We start from the raw sequence: 17,789 nt of genomic DNA, 5'->3' as shown, positions 1-17,789 counted from the left end.
GAACATGGCTTTTTTTTAATATTAAAAGTAAGTTTATTGCTGGATTGGCCTGGGCTTACCAGCCTAAAAATTGTAATGTTTTCCCTACTTTTAAATTGAAGAATCATTTTTGCTAACTTGAAAATGATGCATAGTTGGTTATATCATAAATTATAATGTCAGTAACATGTAAATTAGATAGAATGGTTTGAGTGTATGTAGATTTTAAGATTCCTTCACAGTAAAATTAAGACCGGGCCTCTGCTTACGTGACACATGGGCTCCAGAAGGCCTGTGCTCAGAAAGATGTCCCCCTTAGCTCCCGCAGTTTCTGCATTTCTGTCCCCGCGTTCACGGCTTCTGCGTTTGGTGTCCAGGGGACCCTGTCAGTGTCTGGCAGGAGGGTAGCGTGTGTAACGTCGTCATGGTCCCTTCTCTTCTGGGGAAAGTGAGGGCTGTCAGCTGCGGTCTTGGGAGGAGGCCGAGGCCACAGTTCGTTTCTAGGGCATCAGGTTATAGTGGCAGGCACTGGAGACTTCTGGCGGGGGTTGGGGGGTGAGTAAAGAGAGGATGACAGGTGTTGAAGATGAATTCTTCCTGACTTTGCCTCAGGCCAGCCTTGAAGGTGATCTCCCTCCTCATTTGAACAGCAGTGTTCCAGTGCTAACAGGCTCTGGCTGTTTCTTCCACGTTAGAAACGGCGTCAACTTGGCATTACCACCTTCCTCTGTATATTTCTGATACTTGACTTGATGAATTTCAGAATGCGGGTTTATAAATGATGAAATTTTTGTGGAGTTGGTGAATGCTCTTGGTCAGTACAATGATGATGATGATGATGATGATGGCGATGACCCTGATGAAAGAGAAGAAAAACAGAAAGATCTGGAGGAGAACAGAGATGGTAAGTTTCTTCATTAGGTTTGTGTGCAGTCCTGACAGCATCTTAGAGTGTCCTTTGTAACGTTTCATCCTGTACTTGAGTGTCTTTACTTCCTTTGCCTAACAAAAGAATGTACTGTTTGGGGGGATTTTGCAGGGTAGTTATCAGAATCGTCATTCCGATATATTGATCGTTGCACACAAGTAGTGTGCCAGTCACTTTACGTGCACCAGCGGTGGCTGTTGGCATCAGATCTATTATAGTCGAAGAGATGGGCTTAGTGCACTTAAGTAGCTTATTTAGTACACTGTTGGAGGAAGAAACAGAACCCAGAACCCCGTGCTGGTCACCCCTCTGAATGGCTCGAGAGCCCTGCTTTTGAGCCCTATGCTAGTTACGGCTTCTCAGACAGAGCGGCCCGATCCAGAGTCCATAGTCCGTGGAGACTTGGCAGAGCTCATCGGTAAACAGCACAGAAGAGCGTGGGGGAGAAACTGCGATTTCAAAGAAGCGAGATGTTTTTGTAACGGGCCGCGGTCATGTAGTTCATCTCCTTGAGTTTACAAAGAAGAATCAGACCCCAGTGGGTAGGTGACCAGGCAAGAAGGTCACCGACCCAGTCAGTAGCCGCGCTGGGATTAGCCCCTGGGGCTTCTCCCTCCTGGTGCACCTGAAACTTCCCATATTTGATTTTAAGTGTTTTGTTCGTCCGGCCTACTGACACTCCATGCAGACATGTGACATGTCAGAAGTAAGTGAAACACAGAGTTGATAATTTTCGTAGAAAATTAGCTTTGTTAGATGTAGTTGTGTGGAGGAAATGCAAGATTGAAAGACTTGCTTTTCTTTCATCTTTTTTCCCTTTCTTATTTCCTGATACAGACAAAGAAAGCCGCCCGCCTCGGAAATTTCCTTCCGATAAAATTTTTGAAGCCATTTCTTCAATGTTTCCGGATAAGGGCACAGCAGAAGAACTAAAGGAAAAGTAAGATTTGCTCTTTTGAGGCAGTCTTGCCTTGTATGGTGCATAGCTCAGCATTTTGGTTTATCAGAAGTAGAACTCACGGAGCCGACGGCCCCCCGCGCTTCCTGTGTTCATGGTGCTGCGGGTTCTCGACACCATGTACGTGAGGTGCTTCCCTGCACGGCGCTTACCGTGGTGCCAGTAAACACACGCGTGATTTCCGGTGGCGCTTGGAGAGGAGAACTTCTCTGGACACTTATAGAAATGTCAGTGTAGTTGATGTTTATTTTAATTAATGTGGTAACATTTTCCATGATCTGAATCCCATCCCTGAACTTGATTCTTTTTTAATATTTTGAGAGAGAGAGAGAGAGAGCGCGCGCGCGCACAAGTTGGGGGGGGGGGAGAGAAAGAGAGACAGAATCCCAAGTATGGTGCCCAATGGAGGGACTCGAACCCACAAACTGAGATCACGACCTGAGCCAAGATCAGGAGTCGGACACTTAACTGACTGCGCCTTGATTCTTGATATACCGGACAGAATGTTTAATTGGCTCTTCATCTAAATAAGGATGGTTTTAGGTCAGACCTTTTCCTTGTGTGTGGCCGAGGCACGATGAACATCACAGATGCTATATGGGACCTTTCAGAAACTTTATTTTCAGAGGAGGAGTTGTTGCCGTGCCCTCACCTCCCTTTTCCCTGCTCACCGTCAGGTATAAAGAACTGACCGAGCAGCAGCTCCCGGGCGCACTTCCTCCTGAGTGCACCCCGAACATCGATGGGCCGAACGCCAAGTCCGTGCAGAGGGAGCAGAGCCTGCACTCTTTCCACACGCTCTTCTGCAGGCGGTGCTTCAAGTACGACTGCTTCCTGCACCGTAAGTGCGGCCGCCGCGCGCCCTCGTGGGGGTCTGTCGTGGGTCCCGTCGTCCAGCGCCGGGAAGCGGTGTCCTTGATCGCAGCTAGAATCGATCATTTCGCCTGGCGGTGAAGGTGGAGAACTGTGCTAGGATCAGAGGACCGTCGTTCTGCAATTTGTTGCTTGACGGTTGCTGTGGAGTCTTTGACTTGGGCCGCCCGGCTCCCACTAACGTGGAATACGGGTCAGCGGTGTTCCCATAAAGGCTCACCTAGCACTTGTTTGTAGCGAAGCTGTGACCGTGAACCATCTCAGAGCCTAGAGCAGCACTGCCGTATGGTTGAACGCATTTTGTTGAATAAGAAATGGGCTAAAAAGATGTTTGTAGGTATTTTTGTCAGTTTAGTGTTCCTTTTTGGTTTTCTGAGTAAGTTTCTTTTAAAAATATCTGCAGTTGACAGGTGCCTGGGTGGCTCAGTCGGTTAAGCGTGCAACTTGGGCTCAGTTCACCATCCCATGGTTCGTGAATTTGAGCCCCTGCGTTGGGCTTTCTGTTGTCAGCGCGAAGCCTGCTTTGGATCCTCTGTCGCCCTCTCTCTCTGTCCCATACCCACTTGTTCCCTCTTTCTCTCTCTCTTTACAATGATTTTTTAATTAAAAAAAATATGTATTATTTAATGTTTTATTTTTTGAGAGAGTGAGCATAAGTGGGGGAGGGGCAGAGAGAGAGAGAGAGCGATCTGAAGCAGGCTTTGTGCTGACGGGCCGACAACAGCAAGTCCGATTTGGGCTTGAACTCACGAACCTTGAGATCGTGACCTGAGGTGAAGTCGGTCGCTCAACCGACTGAGCTACCCAGGTGCCCCTCATTTTTTTATTTTTTAAAGATTTTATTATTATTTAGAGTGAGAGAGAGGATATGAGCTGGGGGGAGAGGGAGAATCTGAAGCAGGTTCCGTGCTCAGAGTGGAGCCCAGTGTGGGGCTCGATCCCACCACTCTGGGATCATGACCTAAGCTGAAATCGAGAGTCAGATGCTCAGCCGACTCAGCCACCTAGACGCCCCAAAGATTGTATTTTTTAAGTAATCTCTACCCCCTGTGTGGGGCTTGAACTCCTGACCCTGAGATCAAGAGTTGCAAGCTCCACCGACTGAACCAGGCATCCCTACACCCAGTTGGTTTATAAAGTTATGCCCGGTTCTTAAGAATATTATGAGTTGCATCCAAGTGTCGCCATAGCGAATGGTCGCGTGGGAGCTCTACGTGGAAGTCAGTGAGATGGTCCGTCCAGTTGGTAGACGTAGCATTCTCGTACCTTCCTTGTGCAAATGAATCAGGAAGTGGATGCTGCTTCTGAACGTGATCACATGAGTTATTTTATTGTGATCTTCAGATTTGAGTAATAGTGATGAACCTTGAACCTGATCAGTCCCTCCTCCGTCAGGCGGGGGACACTGACTAGCGAGCTTCGCTCCGGTGGGAGGCGGGGCTGCCCACCCGTGGCACGTGGAGCGGCGGGGTCCACAGCTGCTACGCCCCTTGCTTCCTCGTTCACTAGGGCCGGTCTCTTTGGGATTCCGCCTCGACGGATCGTGTAGGGATTCACTGCTTTCCGTCAACTTCAGCAGAATCTCACAGACTGTAAATGTTTCTTAGGCAAAATGAACCTGTAAATACATTGTTAGATACACGTTAGCTATAGCATTTTGTGCCTTAAGTTTTTTTCTCTCTGATAGAATAACATAGTGCTTCATAAGCTGTTGTGAAGATTAATTTTATTATTATGTGTAAAATACTTAAAACAGTACTTGGCTTGTTTTTATTGTTATTTTTTAAACAGGTCGTCATTTACATGACCTACACTTCAGAAATGTATTAAAAGGTGTCCAGTGAATTCTCCCTGCCACCTCTGCCCCCGTGGGTAGCGTTTGTACCTCACTCCTTAGACCGCTAACATCAGCTCTTCTGTATCTTTCTGTAGTATCTTCCGGCAAAATGCAAAGATGTTCTTTTCCCGACTGTCCTTCTCACAAGGTGCCATACTAGTGAGGCTTCTCCCTGTTTTGACTTCATGGTGTAGACGCTCTTCCTGTCTGGAGAGCTGCGTAGCCTTCTGTCGTAGGAGGCAGCGGAACCCTGCATTTGGATCGTGTGGCGCCTTTCGTTCCCACGGCGCTGCGGCGAATGACCTTGGCTGTACCTGCACAGCATTTGCCATAAGTGCAAGTTAAGCTGGTCCACTGTGTATTGGCTTCACTCTTTTGCATTTAACTCTTTGATCCTTTGGAAGCGAGTGATTCTGATAGAGTTTTGGATCCACTTCTCCCTACCTCCAACGCTGCCTAGTCGTTTTCCATGCCACGTATTGGAAAGTTCCCTCTTCACTGCTTTGCCGCCCTCCTTGCCTGTTACCACGTGTGCTTGGGTCTTTTTTTTTGTGTTCTCTTCCAGGAGGCTTTATTCAGAGATCTCCTGCCTATTCTTTCTTGTTTTTTTAATGTAAATTTTTAGAATCAGTTTGTTTAATTAAAAAAAAAAAAGTCTAGGTAGTATGTTTATTGGAATTCCATTAAATGTATAAATTACTTACGGGGAAATTGACATTTTAAAATGAGGATTAAGTGTAACCATATGATCAGGTTTCCTTTTGTGTCCTTTAGTAACCTTGAATTTTCTTCACGTAGTTCTTGTACATTCGTTTGTAAGATGAGTTCTAGGTATTAATGGATTGTTGCTGGGCTTTTTCTCTTTAAATGTTACATGTTTAATACCTTGATACCTTACTGAATTGTCCTTGTTTATAATAATTTCTCGGTGGATTCTTTGTTGAGTTTTCTAGCTCTGTAGGTAGACTGTCGGCAATTACTGAGATTCTCTGTCTTTATGACTTTAATTTCTTTCCTTGTCTAATTACATTGGCTGATATCTTCAGTACGGTGTTAAATAACAGTGGTGCTAGCAGATACGTTTTCTATCACTTCTGGATCAGTTTTGAAAAGTTACCTATTTCACCCAAGTTTTGAAATTTATTTGGATAAAGTTGACCCGAGTGCTCCAGTGGTTTTTTTTTTCCTGCTTATTAAATGTTTCGTTCTCCCATTTTTCTTGATGAACTTAAGTGGTTTCTGTATTTTGTTTTAAAAATCTGTTTCCTATATTTTTCCCTCAAAATCAGCTACTGTATTAGTTTTACTGTGTTTCTCTTTATGAGTCAGATTTTTGCATTGTTTTCATTCTTCCCTCTTTTTTGGATATATGTGGTTAACATACAATGAATTGTCTCTAGAGCACTGTTTCAGCCTCTTTTAGGTTCTGTTGTTTATTATTATTCTTCAGGAATTTTAAGGAACGTTTTAGGTTTTCTTTTTAACTCGTTGTCTAAGGGGGAATTTTTAAACTTCTGGGGAGAAGGGCCTTTTTGAACGTTCTCCGTTTTAATTATTTCTGTGTGGTAGCCTCACTGATACCTGGTCTCACCTGTTACTTAGATGTCAGGGGTGTCTACCATGGCTGTCTGTAAGGAAGAAGTTTCGATGGTTAGGGGGATTTGCAGTTCATCCGAGCCAGAAGCTGAGTATCTGTCTGACCATGGTCTTTTTTCTTAGACTTACATGTTCAAACGAACCTTGAAGGATAAATGGTTTTGGTTTGGGAACAAATTCCACTTTGTATTCCAAATAACTTTTAGACCATGATCCATTTTGTAAATTGGAAACGGGTTGTTCTGCAAACTTGGGAGTCCTGTAATTCCTTTCTTGCTTTTTTTTCAAAGTTTATTTATTTTTGAGAGAGAGTGCATGCGAGTGGGGCAAGGGCAGAGAGCGAGGGAGAGAGAGAAGGCTCAGTCCCACAAACCATGAGATTGTGACCTGAGCCGAAATCGGGAGTTGACTGAGCCACCCAGGCGCCCCGATGTAAATTCTTTATAAAAGTTTCAGCCTAAAATTGGCTGCCTAGTCTGTCTTTGACGCTTGTTAGAGGAACCAGGGTCAGCTCCTGAATTGATTGTGGTGGGTCTAAAGAGGTAACACATTTCTGATAGGGAGGGAAGGAAGGCAGGCTGAGAAATGAAGGTTGGGAAATTTTATGTGCTTACATAGGATCAAAAGTAGAACCCTGGAGTAAATGTTTTGTTGGGTTTTCTATTATCTGAGTGGCCTACAGAGGAATCCATTTTAAGCATGAAACCCATTTGTCATTTTTGATATTATGTAAGTCTATTTTCGGAATGCGTATTAATGCTAATTGTAGAGCTTTTAACATTTTTAATGGTTAGAATTTCAGAAACAGTGTTCCAAAGTTTGTAGCTGATGGTTGACTTTTTTTTTTTTTTTTTTTTTTTAGTTTTCAGATGTGTAATGATTAAAATTGAGACATATGGAGTTCATATTTGCCATGTAATTAAGAGTGACTTAACCTCCCTACATCTTGATTTTCCTCACCTATAAATGGGGGTGAGGATCCTAACGCCTGCAGGATTTTGTGGGGGATTCAGTGAGGTCATGCCTGGAGCCTCTTCCTGTGTGCTTTGAACACAGAAACTTTTATTGTTGGCTCCCGTCACTGCCTGCTGTTACTACTGTCCTATGCTCTGAGCATTGACACAGTCATTTTGTAAGATACTTAATAGTCTGAGATCTCTGATGTACAGAGAATTTTTAGGATTACAACTATTAAGTATGTATATTCAGTAAGAATTCTTTTTTTTTTTTTTTAAATTTTTTTTCAACGTTTTTTATTTATTTTTGGGACAGAGAGAGACAGAGCATGAATGGGGGAGGGACAGAGAGAGAGGGAGACACAGAATCGGAAACAGGCTCCAGGCTCTGAGCCATCAGCCCAGAGCCCGACGCGGGGCTCAAACTCACGGACCGCGAGATCGTGACCTGGCTGAAGTCGGACGCTTAACCGACTGCGCCACCCAGGCGCCCTCAGTAAGAATTCTTAATACCAAGTTCTAATCGGAGCAGACAAGATCAGTACCTTGGGCAGAAGTTAATGTATAAACTTGACACTTTGTACTTCCCTGTGATCATTTATTTTGTCATAATTATCACATGACAATGAGCTAAAGTATTTGAGAAGTGTTGTATGTTACAGGGAGGGGAGGTGGCTCTTCCTGCACGTGGCGAAGCATGCTGGGTGCAGGTCTCAGCACCCCTGCCGCCAGCTAACCAGCTACTCAGATTGTCTCTTTAGTCCTGTTTCCTAATCTGTAAAATCACCACTGGAAGTAGGTGACTGCGAAGGTTTGCTCCAGCTCTGTAATCCTTGGATTCCCCAGTTCTGTATTTGAGGCATCAATATTTGGTGAAACGTTAGAAGATTCTGAGGGGCTACTTAGTATTTGCAGCCGTTTTTTAGAATCTCCAGTTTACTCAAATATAGGTATTGGAACTGGATATGTAACAGTCTTCTTACCTTTGCTCAAAAACCGTAAGGTAAGATTTTTCATCAAGATTTTATAGGTTGCTTTTGAAAAAAACAAAACCAAAAAGCCCTCCACGTTCTTTGCTCTCTCCTTTCTGATAAGTTTTAGAAAAAGTGCCCTGCTTGAATTTTCTTTTAACAATTTTCTTGATCAGGTTATTTTATGTAATCTTTTCCCCTCAGATTATATTTAGCTTGAAATATATTTTAATAACTTAGTTGAAATATTAGTACTTTAAGACACCTATGTGAAAATATTAAGTACTCTGAAAATCTAAAATAGTCCAGACATTTCTGGAAGAGGGAATTCTTCGTATCCTTAGTTTTCTTAAACAATTGAAGTTTGAAATTCTGCTGAGGGAAGGCTAACAATGAGAATAGTTCTCTTTTTTGAGCTAAATGCAATGTGAAATGAACAGTGGTAGTTCAAGCAATTTTTAAAGTACCTTTTATCATCAATGTGTTAATTTTTCCTTTAGAGCTGAAACTTGACTCGTGAGCGTCCGTTGCTTTTTTCTGGGCCTCTGCGGCCACTGTCTTCACTTGCGCACGTGTCTTATGTTTCTCACTGATTCCGGTGAAATCGAGAACTTCAGTCCTTAAGCAGAGGAGACATCCAGATTAAAAACAAATTTTACCAAAAATATATCACTCAGTATGTTCTGCTGATGTGGCCTTGACCTTCCGTAGGCTCCGATTTTGTATTTTAGGGGTCGGCGTCCTCAACTGTTCAAAAATGTAATCCAGTGCTAAATTAGTCATGGTATTGGTCTCTTCATTCCAGGGAAATCAAACTCACTTGAAACTGAATTTGAGCCTTGAATTTCTACTTCAAGACCAACATCACTTTGTGTCTTTGTTTTCTTGATTTCCTCATCAGTCAGTTCATCTATCCCATTTAAGTTCTATGGATAGAAGTATGACTTTTTACAGATGTTTTTTAAATGGTTTGTTTCATGAATGTGTCACTTGTTTTTGTCCGAATTAGATAGTTTTCGTCTTGTGTAACTCTGAACAGGGCATTTGTAGCATTTGCCTTGGTAGCTGGAACAGGCTTTCTCGAAGGTTTCTCCCAACTTCTCACCGCTGTGCATTCACGCTTCATTAGTTTGTCACTCTGCTATACTTTGAATCTTTTTGTTGTCAGGTTATTTGGGGATTTTAAGTTTCAAACACTTTTGTTTCTGGAACCTGTTTTGTGTGACCACGTATTTCCTATAGAAGGGCGCTGACCGCAAGCCGTCTCTAGGTTCTTGAATTGTGTCTGATCCAAAGCAATGGAGTTTCAGTAGGCTGAGGGTGTCCTCTTTATTTCTTATTACTTAAAAAAAAATTTTTTTGAGTTTATTTTGAGAGGGGTGAAGGGCAGAGAGAGTCTGAAGCAGGCTCCCCGCTGTCAGCGCAGAGTCCGAAGCGGGGCTCCATCCCGCACACTGAGATCGTGACCTGAGCCGAAACCCAGGGTTGCTTAACTGACTGAGCCACCCAGGGGCCCTGTCCTCTTTATTTATATTTTTTAAATTTTTGTAAAAAAATTTTTTTAACATTTATTTTTGAGAGAGAGAGCACGCGCGCGCACGTGTGGGTGGAGGAGGGCAGAGAGAGAGGGAGACCCAGAATCTGAAGCGGGCTCCAGGTTCTGAGCTGTAGCACAGAGCCTGATGTGGGGCTCGAACCCACAAACCATGAGATCATGACCTGAAATGAAGTCAGATGCTTACTTAACTGAGCCACCCAGGCGCGCCACCGCGCGCCCCCCCCCCCCCCCAGCTGTCATCCTCTTTATTTTTAAAAACTAGTTTTAAACAAGTGCTGTCCCAGTCTTGTCCCATTTGACAAGCTGGTTGCTGACCTTTATTTAGAAATCAAGAAATTGTAGATGCCAGAAATCTTGGGTAAAAATAGGAAACCTGATTTCATCGTAGAACGGATATATCCGTTGTTTCTAATTAAAGACTCAAATGTTCGTGATCTGAGTTGAGAGTTTTATGTGCATCAGTTATACTTGCAAGGAGAAAAGGAGGAAATCCCTAATCGTTCCAGAATTTACGGTTTCCTCCCTGGTTAGGGGCTGGTGGGGAGGAGTGGTGGTTGTTTCAGGGGAGAGTTGAGGAGAATACAACGAGATGATTCAGTTTAGGAAGAGCTCGAAGGAAAGTTCTGTAATGTCAAGCATACGTTGGCAAGGTTGTAATGTACCAATTGTTTCCACTGAAACTGGAAACGACGAGTAAATATAGTTATATTTGGGTATTTTATGTTTATTTTGCAGCTTTTCACGCAACACCCAACACTTATAAGCGGAAGAACACAGAAACGGCTCTAGACAACAAGCCGTGTGGACCACAGTGTTACCAGCACTTGGTAAGCCTGAGGGCTGCACGCTCGGAAGGCACTCGCAGAGTGTCCCCGCCGATGTCCCCGCCGAACGGTGGTGAGGTCTGCGGAGCCAGCGCTGACACGACGCTCTTGCTCCTGTACCTCGGCCGTGTGGGGGGCAGGGACTCTCTCCCTTGCCCACGTTGCCTTCCTCGCGGTTACACACTGCACGGTCTAGTCCTTCATCGGTCTCGTTTCATTGGTTTCTCTGCGTTAATCTCTTCAGCAACCTTGCGAGGTTGTTAGGAGCAGGACTCTTCCGCCCGCCACAGGGTTTGTGAGCGTGAGAAGCACAGGTAGCCCCTTCAGCCCCAGAAGCTCGGTAATTGTACGGGGTAGTTCCGGAGCCTTCCTCAGAGTTACAGACCCATGGTGGTTGGAGTGAGGTGATCGGGCCCACAGATTTTTTTTTTTTTTTTATGATGAAGGAAAGATAAGGGTTTAGGAAGAGGTAGAAAAGTGTTTTATGGGCACTATCTTATTTTTACCGTTTCCCCTCTTTGAACCAAGCCACTCCTACCTAGGAACTAAATGGGTATATATTGCCTGTTGGATTTTGGACAGAAGATTCATTGAATGGCACCTGCAGAAGGTATCCTATTTTTAAGCATTTTGGTTTTTGTAGAATGAAGTGTAAAACTGTTGGCTGCTCTCAAACTTCTCCCTTCTCCTGCCACTGTAAACACGGAGTTCTTGAGCACGGTTTTATAATGCTCTGTGCCAGGCCGAATTTTACTGGGCTCCTCTAAGATGTTTCTGTGGTCTGTATAATCCGTGATCTTACTGTTGGCACATATTCTCTGAGACTGGGTTACTGGACTTGTTGCTGCGGAAATGTGCTGCTTTCACGATTTTGGGGGGCTGGGCATCCCTCCCAGGAAAAAGGGGGATGTTCTTTTTAATAGTAAGGCAGGATGGGACAAAGCCCAGCATGCTTATGTGATTCGTGTTCTTCTGGTATTCTTTAAATATCACCAGAGACTCTTCTTAAACCCTGAAATAGGAAAGTCTGGCTCCGCATGCACGGAGTGTGATGCTTCTCACGAATGTTCGTGTTTAAAGAGACTCACCTATTTTTTATATTCTGTTATAACCAGTTAATACGGTTCACAAGTTCACACAGAATTGTCGTGCCTGGTTTCGTACCCCTGTAGCACAAAGAGCACCTAGATCGATCTTTCGGAAATTTTCAAACTGTCAAAAGCAGATAGAAAACCAGGATGTGCAAATGATTATTGGTAAAAGTGGGTACCGTGAGAATTTACTGACGACCTGCTTGGTGCAGTTCTTTTTCTCTCATGCAACAAAACGAGTTGGAGAACTTGACCTTGATGTCTGCGTCCTTGACTTTGTAGGAGGGAGCAAAGGAGTTTGCCGCTGCCCTCACCGCTGAGCGGATAAAGACACCGCCGAAGCGGCCCGGAGGCCGCAGGAGAGGACGGCTCCCCAACAACAGCAGGCCCAGCACCCCCACCATTAACGTGCTGGAATCGAAAGACACAGACAGCGACCGGGAAGCGGGGACGGAGACGGGCGGGGAGAACAACGACAAAGAGGAGGAGGAGAAAAAAGACGAGACTTCCAGTTCCTCGGGTGAGACGCGGGTGACCGCTAGGAGACGGATCGAGTGCTTCTCTTAGTGGGCTAGTCGTCAGCACGCTGACAACTCTCAGACCGGGGGACTCGTTCAGGGTGTGGAGCTGACTTCTTGCCGCCCTGCCCGCACCCCGGCCTGCGGAGACCGCTGCCCGCGTGCTGGGGAGGTGGAGGGTCCGGCGTGTGGTCACGTTCCGTGTCGCATTCCTTTCTCATTCGGTTTAGTGGTGTTGACGTTCCGTGCGAGGTTTCTGTGCTTTTGGCTCTGTGACTTACCCCACAAGTGACAACAGGTTTCATTTTATTTATTATTACCTTTTTGAGTAAGCTCTATGCCCAGGGTGGGGCGTGTGAACCCGTAACCCCAAGATCAAGAGTCTCCTGCTCTATTGGCCGAGCCAGCCAGGCGCCCCCCAGCTTGCATTTAGAATGTTGTGTTAAAGGGGACCCAGCCTTGTGTTCCGTGGGAGGCTTAGTGACTGTTTCCAGCCTTCTCAAGATGATTCTCTTCCTGCTTTTGGCCTAAGCACAACCCTGAGTTTTCTTTCTCTCTTCCTCCCTCCCTCCTTCCCTTCCTTGTTTATTTGGAGAGAGAGAACGCAGAGAGGCTCAGAGAGGGAGGGAGAGGGAGGGAGAGAATCCCAAGCAGGCTCCACGCTGTCAGTGCCGAGCCCGACGTGGGGATCGATCCCACGAACTGTGAGGTCATGACCTGAGCCCAGATCAGGAGTCAGACGCTGAACCCACTGGGCCACCCAGGTGCCCCCGGTTGTCATTTCATGACCAGTGGGTAATTTCGGTTTTCTAGAAGCGAATTCTCGATGTCAAACGCCAATAAAGATGAAGCCAAATATCGAGCCTCCCGAAAACGTGGAGTGGAGTGGTGCCGAGGCCTCGATGTTCAGGGTCCTCATTGGCACATATTATGACAATTTCTGTGCCATTGCCAGGCTCATCGGGACCAAAACTTGTAGGCAGGTAAGTATATCTGGTAAAACACTGTTCGAGAACTTCAGAGCGAAAACAGGCAGTCCCTGTCCAAACAGAAGAACGTTCTTGGTTATTCTTAATAAGCTCCTGTTCATCTCCCAAAAAGCATGTTGATCTTTTTTTCACTGAGCGGGAACTGACGGAAAATGATTCTTCCGACTTTAGATCTCTCGGGGCTGGTCTAAAGGGCCAGGAAGACTAGGTGGTGAGCCTTGTGACTCTCGGTCAGAGTGTGGGTTGGGTCAGTGTCTTTTTGACTTTCCGCTCTGTCCCAATGCCTGGCAGCTGCGGGGGGTGGCGGATGGGGGATGGGAACACTGGTTTGACTAAACACATGGTCCTCGTGGCCCCGTGGCTGTGCCTCTTGCCAGGTGTATGAGTTCCGTGTCAAAGAATCCAGCATCATAGCTCCGGTGCCGGCCGAGGATGTGGACACCCCTCCAAGGAAGAAGAAGAGGAAACACCGGTAAGTCAGTGTGTGGCTGATCCGACAGGTCCCCCGGACACTTCCGAGGGCAGCGGTCCACCTTCACTCGGTGACAGAATGTGGAGTCTTGTCGGCCTCGGTAGTCGCTGGTATTTTTCTCTTAAGAACACAGTACCCTGCAATCGATGTGGTGTGTTAAGGAGAACCTAATAGAAGCTTCTGTAGTAATGGCTCCATCAGCGCTTGAGCATTTACTCGAACATGTGTTCTTGGGTGTGAGTGTTGAGAGCTGAGGGGGGTGCCGACCTGGTTTTTATTCTAGGAGCCTGAATTCTCTATGTGTGTGGTGTCACTTTCTGTTCTTAGAAAATTCTTTTTAATGTTCATTTTTGAGAGAGTGCACATCAGGGGAGGGGCAGAGAGAGAGGGAGACACAGAGCCCGAAGCCGCCTCCAGGCTCCGAGCTGTCAGCACGGAGCCTGACGCGGGGCTCCATCCCACGAACCGTGAGATCATGACCTGACCTGAAATTGGACACTTAACCATCTGAGCCACCCAGGTGTCCCATGTCATTTTATACTCTTGACACCTTGCATTAAGCCTCTGTGAAGGTCACCTTTCACAAAGGCTTGCCTGGAAGGGAATGTTTTCATGAAGACTTGTCTTATTTGTTGAAGTTTATTTATTTTGACAGAGACAGAGCAAGCAGGGGAAGGGCAGAGAGAGAGAGAGAGAGAATCCCTAGAGCCTGATGTGGGGCTCGAACCCATAAACTGTGAGCGAGCTCATGACCTGAGCCAAAACCAAGAGTGAGATGCTCAACCGGCTGAGCTGCCGAGGCGCCCCAAGGCAGACTCGATTTGTTCGTGCAGAGCCAGAAACCGTGGAAGTGTCGGTCTAATTTCCATCCCCTTTCCCGCGTTCTTGAGAGAAACAGGGTTGGGTGTGAAGTAAAGGACTGCCACGCTTCGAAAGTTGTGTATGTGCTCGTGTTGTCTTTCTTTAAGAAAGGTAGGGCCCACTGGATTTAGAACTTGAAGAACTTAGCAGTTCTTCCCACAGGAATTTGGGCCGGGCGTCAGTTTCTTGCTTGAATTCCGAGCACACGGCTCAATGGAATTATTAAAGATGCCTAAAGTTAGAGAAACTGTACTATTTCTGGTTCATCCGCATCTGAATAAGCCCAACCCCGAGCCCTGACTGGGGGAGGTGGGAAGGGCCATGGCCGGGTGGGGGGGCTAGGTCTCTTTTTTTTTGTGGTTACAGCTGACCCTTGAACAACATGAGTCCGAACTGCCTGGGTTCATATACATGTGTGTTGCGGGGGGTGGTAGGGATAAGTGCAGGCCTGGAAATAGTATTTTATGATTTTCTCAACACACTCTTCTGCAGCTTTATCGTAAGAACACAGTATATGGTACATATGTTGTACAAAATACGTATTAACCAATTAGTATCGTAAGGCTTATAAGTTTCGGGGGAGTCAAAAGGTAGATGCAGGTTTTTGATGGCGCGGGGGGTTCGCACCCCTCACCGCGCGCTGTTCAAGGGTCAGCCGTACTGGGATTCAAAGCACAGCTACGTTCGTGGCCCACACTGAACCGCTGAAGCGGCTTCTGTTGGATCTGTGCGGTGGCTACTCCCTGGCTTCACAAAGACCACCTTGATTTTCTGTGTTTTACAGGTTGTGGGCTGCACACTGCAGAAAGATACAGCTGAAAAAGGGTTAGCATCTTTCCGTTCAACTTACAATTAACTTAAAAAGGTCTACTCATCTGTTTCCGATCAGTAACTGGATTAGTGTTGGGGAATATTCTGGTAGAACCGACTTCTGTACGTTAAACCCATTTAAATGGAGGAGGTCTGTTGATGAAGTTCCGGTCAGTCCTGTGGTGCAGTGAGAGCTGGTCGGATGGAGGGAGTCAGTCAGTCGGTGACGGGAGGACTCTGGGATCGGGGGGTGGGGGGTAGTGCTCTGGACTTCCCCAGCACGTGGGGGACGGGAGGTGACGTCTGCCATCGCTCTGTAAACAGAAACGTGTCACGTTGTAAATACAGGGAGGAAAATTGCCGCCCTTGAGCGTAACGCGGAAGAGACTCTCGTTCTTTATGTGCGATCGATCCCGCCACACCTCCGGGTGACCTGTGTGCCGTTGTTCTTTCTCTCTGTGCAGATGGCTCCTCTAACCACGTTTACAACTACCAGCCCTGTGACCATCCGCGTCAGCCTTGTGACAGTTCGTGCCCTTGTGTGATAGCACAAAATTTTTGTGAGAAGTTCTGTCAGTGTAGTTCAGAGTGTAAGTATTTGTTTTGCTTTGATGAATTGCATGAGAATTTAGTCATGTTGAATTGCCGACCAAATCAAAGCAAGGACACGGCAGCTCTTGCTTGGGGTTTCCTTTTAAGGGCCTCCACTTATCCTGCGAGGATTTACGGGCCCCCGTAACGGGCTCCGTGCTAGGGGCCAGCCGGTCTCCTGGCCGGTGCGTGTCTGTGGGCAGGTTAGGCAAAAGTGGATTTGATACGGGAGCTGTTCTTTGATCGTTTACATGAAATCGCAGTAAGGCTGCATGGAATAGTAAGGTTACAGGGCGTCTAGAATTGGCTACCCAGATACTCTGGCTACCAGAAACCGTCAGCGGGATTTAGAACTCAGCATAAAGGAACGTGTGCATCAGCGTCCTGACTGCACGCATGTCGTGAAACTGCACAGGCAGTGCGGATTCCAGGGAAATACCTAGAATCTGGACTCTCAAAATGGTTACGAACCATGGCCGCTACTGTCATTTTTTAGTTTTTAAATGTTTATTTTTGAGAGAGAGCGTGCGCGCACAAGCGGGGGAGGAGCAGAGAGAGAACGAGGGAGACAGAATTCAATGCAGGTTCTGCGCCGTCAGCGGAGAGCCCGACGCGGGTCTCGAACTCATGAGCCGTGAGACCGTGACCTGAGCCGAAGTCGGACGCTCAGCCGACTGAGCCCCTCAGGCACCCCTCCGTGGCTCATCTTTAGCCCACGTTTTTCCTTCACACTTCAGGCCTCAGAGAGCTTTGAAGTACACGTGCCATTTGGCAAGTAAAAGTGGAAAAGCAGGAGCCCGGGGTGGTGGTTCTCAGTAGTGGCCGCTGTAACTTGTGTTCTGGTGTTTCCTCTTCTGTCCGGGGGGTGGAGGGCGGGAGGGGCGGGTCACAGGAGTTAGGCAGGGCTCCACGCGACGTTGACCCCGCGGTGGTGACAGGACCGTCTCTCTCGAAGGTCAGAACCGCTTTCCCGGCTGCCGCTGCAAAGCCCAGTGCAACACCAAGCAGTGCCCGTGCTACCTGGCCGTGCGCGAGTGCGACCCCGACCTCTGCCTCACCTGTGGTGCGGCCGACCACTGGGACAGCAAAAATGTGTCCTGCAAGAACTGTAGCATCCAGCGGGGCTCCAAGAAGGTAGGGCTCGTCCCCCCCCGGGTGCTGGGGGTTGCCCGGCTCTTAAGGGCCGTCGGTGAAGCGATTATCACATGGTTCGGCCGACCGAGAAGGGTTGGGTTTTCTTTGGGGAATGTGCCCGGAGGCAGGCTGCTCCGTTCTGTCCGGGATGCCTTACAGTGCTGTCACCTGAACCAGTCCATTCTGCCAAGCAGCTGTGAAAGGCCTCAGATTTAGAGGAGGGATTTTGCTAGTTGTTTCTAGAACTGGATGGTCTCCACGAAAATAAATGGTGTTCCTATCAGAACCTAGAGACTTGTTTTTCTCAAATAACATCCAAGGTTCTTTTTTGTGCGGAGTGCAAAAGGAAGAGGACTTTGCACACTGGAAATAGTTCCAGTTTCTTTAAAAACGACACAGCGGGAATTTCATGCGGGTGCTTTTAACCGTAGCAACCAGGTTTATTGCTGAACAAAAGAAATTGACAATGCGTACTTGGGAAATTCTGTATCTTCTGTTTTTAGGATAGGTAGATGAAGGGCTTCTTCAGTTACAAACAACTGATATTTGTTAGAAATGTTTATTATTTGTGAAAGAGTGAGCGCAAGCGGGGGAGGGGCGGGGTGGGAGGACACGCACAGCTCCGGTCACCGAGCTGTCGTGAGCGGTCATGTGCCGTAACTGAGGCCGCACCGCTGGGCATAGGGCCCTCCCACCAGACGCTGTGACGGTTTCAGGGGTTGGGCCGTCGTATTCTAGGCAGTTCGCGTCATCGTCACAGGGCCGCCGGCACCCCTGCTCAGCCCTAAGAATCTCATCGCCCCCACTGCAGGACAGCCTCCTTCCTGCTCACGTGGACGTGCC

The 17,789-nt window shown here is 46.9% G+C and overlaps 1 protein-coding gene across 12 annotated transcripts in view; it reads left to right on the top strand.

Moving 5' to 3' along the window:
* Positions 1-17,789, top strand: part of EZH2 (enhancer of zeste 2 polycomb repressive complex 2 subunit) — a 63,678-nt gene that overhangs the window by 41,084 nt on the left and 4,805 nt on the right. For all 12 annotated transcript variants that reach the window (XM_042974628.1, XM_042974633.1, XM_042974622.1 and 9 more), the window contains 10 exons: positions 743-883; positions 1,745-1,847; positions 2,543-2,706; positions 10,392-10,483; positions 11,854-12,091; positions 12,903-13,072; positions 13,456-13,550; positions 15,196-15,236; positions 15,686-15,811; positions 16,768-16,946. In XM_042974628.1, coding sequence (XP_042830562.1) covers positions 743-883; positions 1,745-1,847; positions 2,543-2,706; positions 10,392-10,483; positions 11,854-12,091; positions 12,903-13,072; positions 13,456-13,550; positions 15,196-15,236; positions 15,686-15,811; positions 16,768-16,946 — 1,349 coding nt within the window. The remainder of the gene's footprint in view (positions 1-742; positions 884-1,744; positions 1,848-2,542; positions 2,707-10,391; positions 10,484-11,853; positions 12,092-12,902; positions 13,073-13,455; positions 13,551-15,195; positions 15,237-15,685; positions 15,812-16,767; positions 16,947-17,789) is intronic.

This window comes from Panthera tigris, chromosome A2 (assembly GCF_018350195.1).
Source record: "Panthera tigris isolate Pti1 chromosome A2, P.tigris_Pti1_mat1.1, whole genome shotgun sequence".
In the NCBI taxonomy this organism is placed as follows: Eukaryota; Metazoa; Chordata; class Mammalia; order Carnivora; family Felidae; genus Panthera; species Panthera tigris.
Note: the sequence above shows the minus strand (reverse complement) of the source record. Positions and strands in the feature narration are given on the sequence as shown.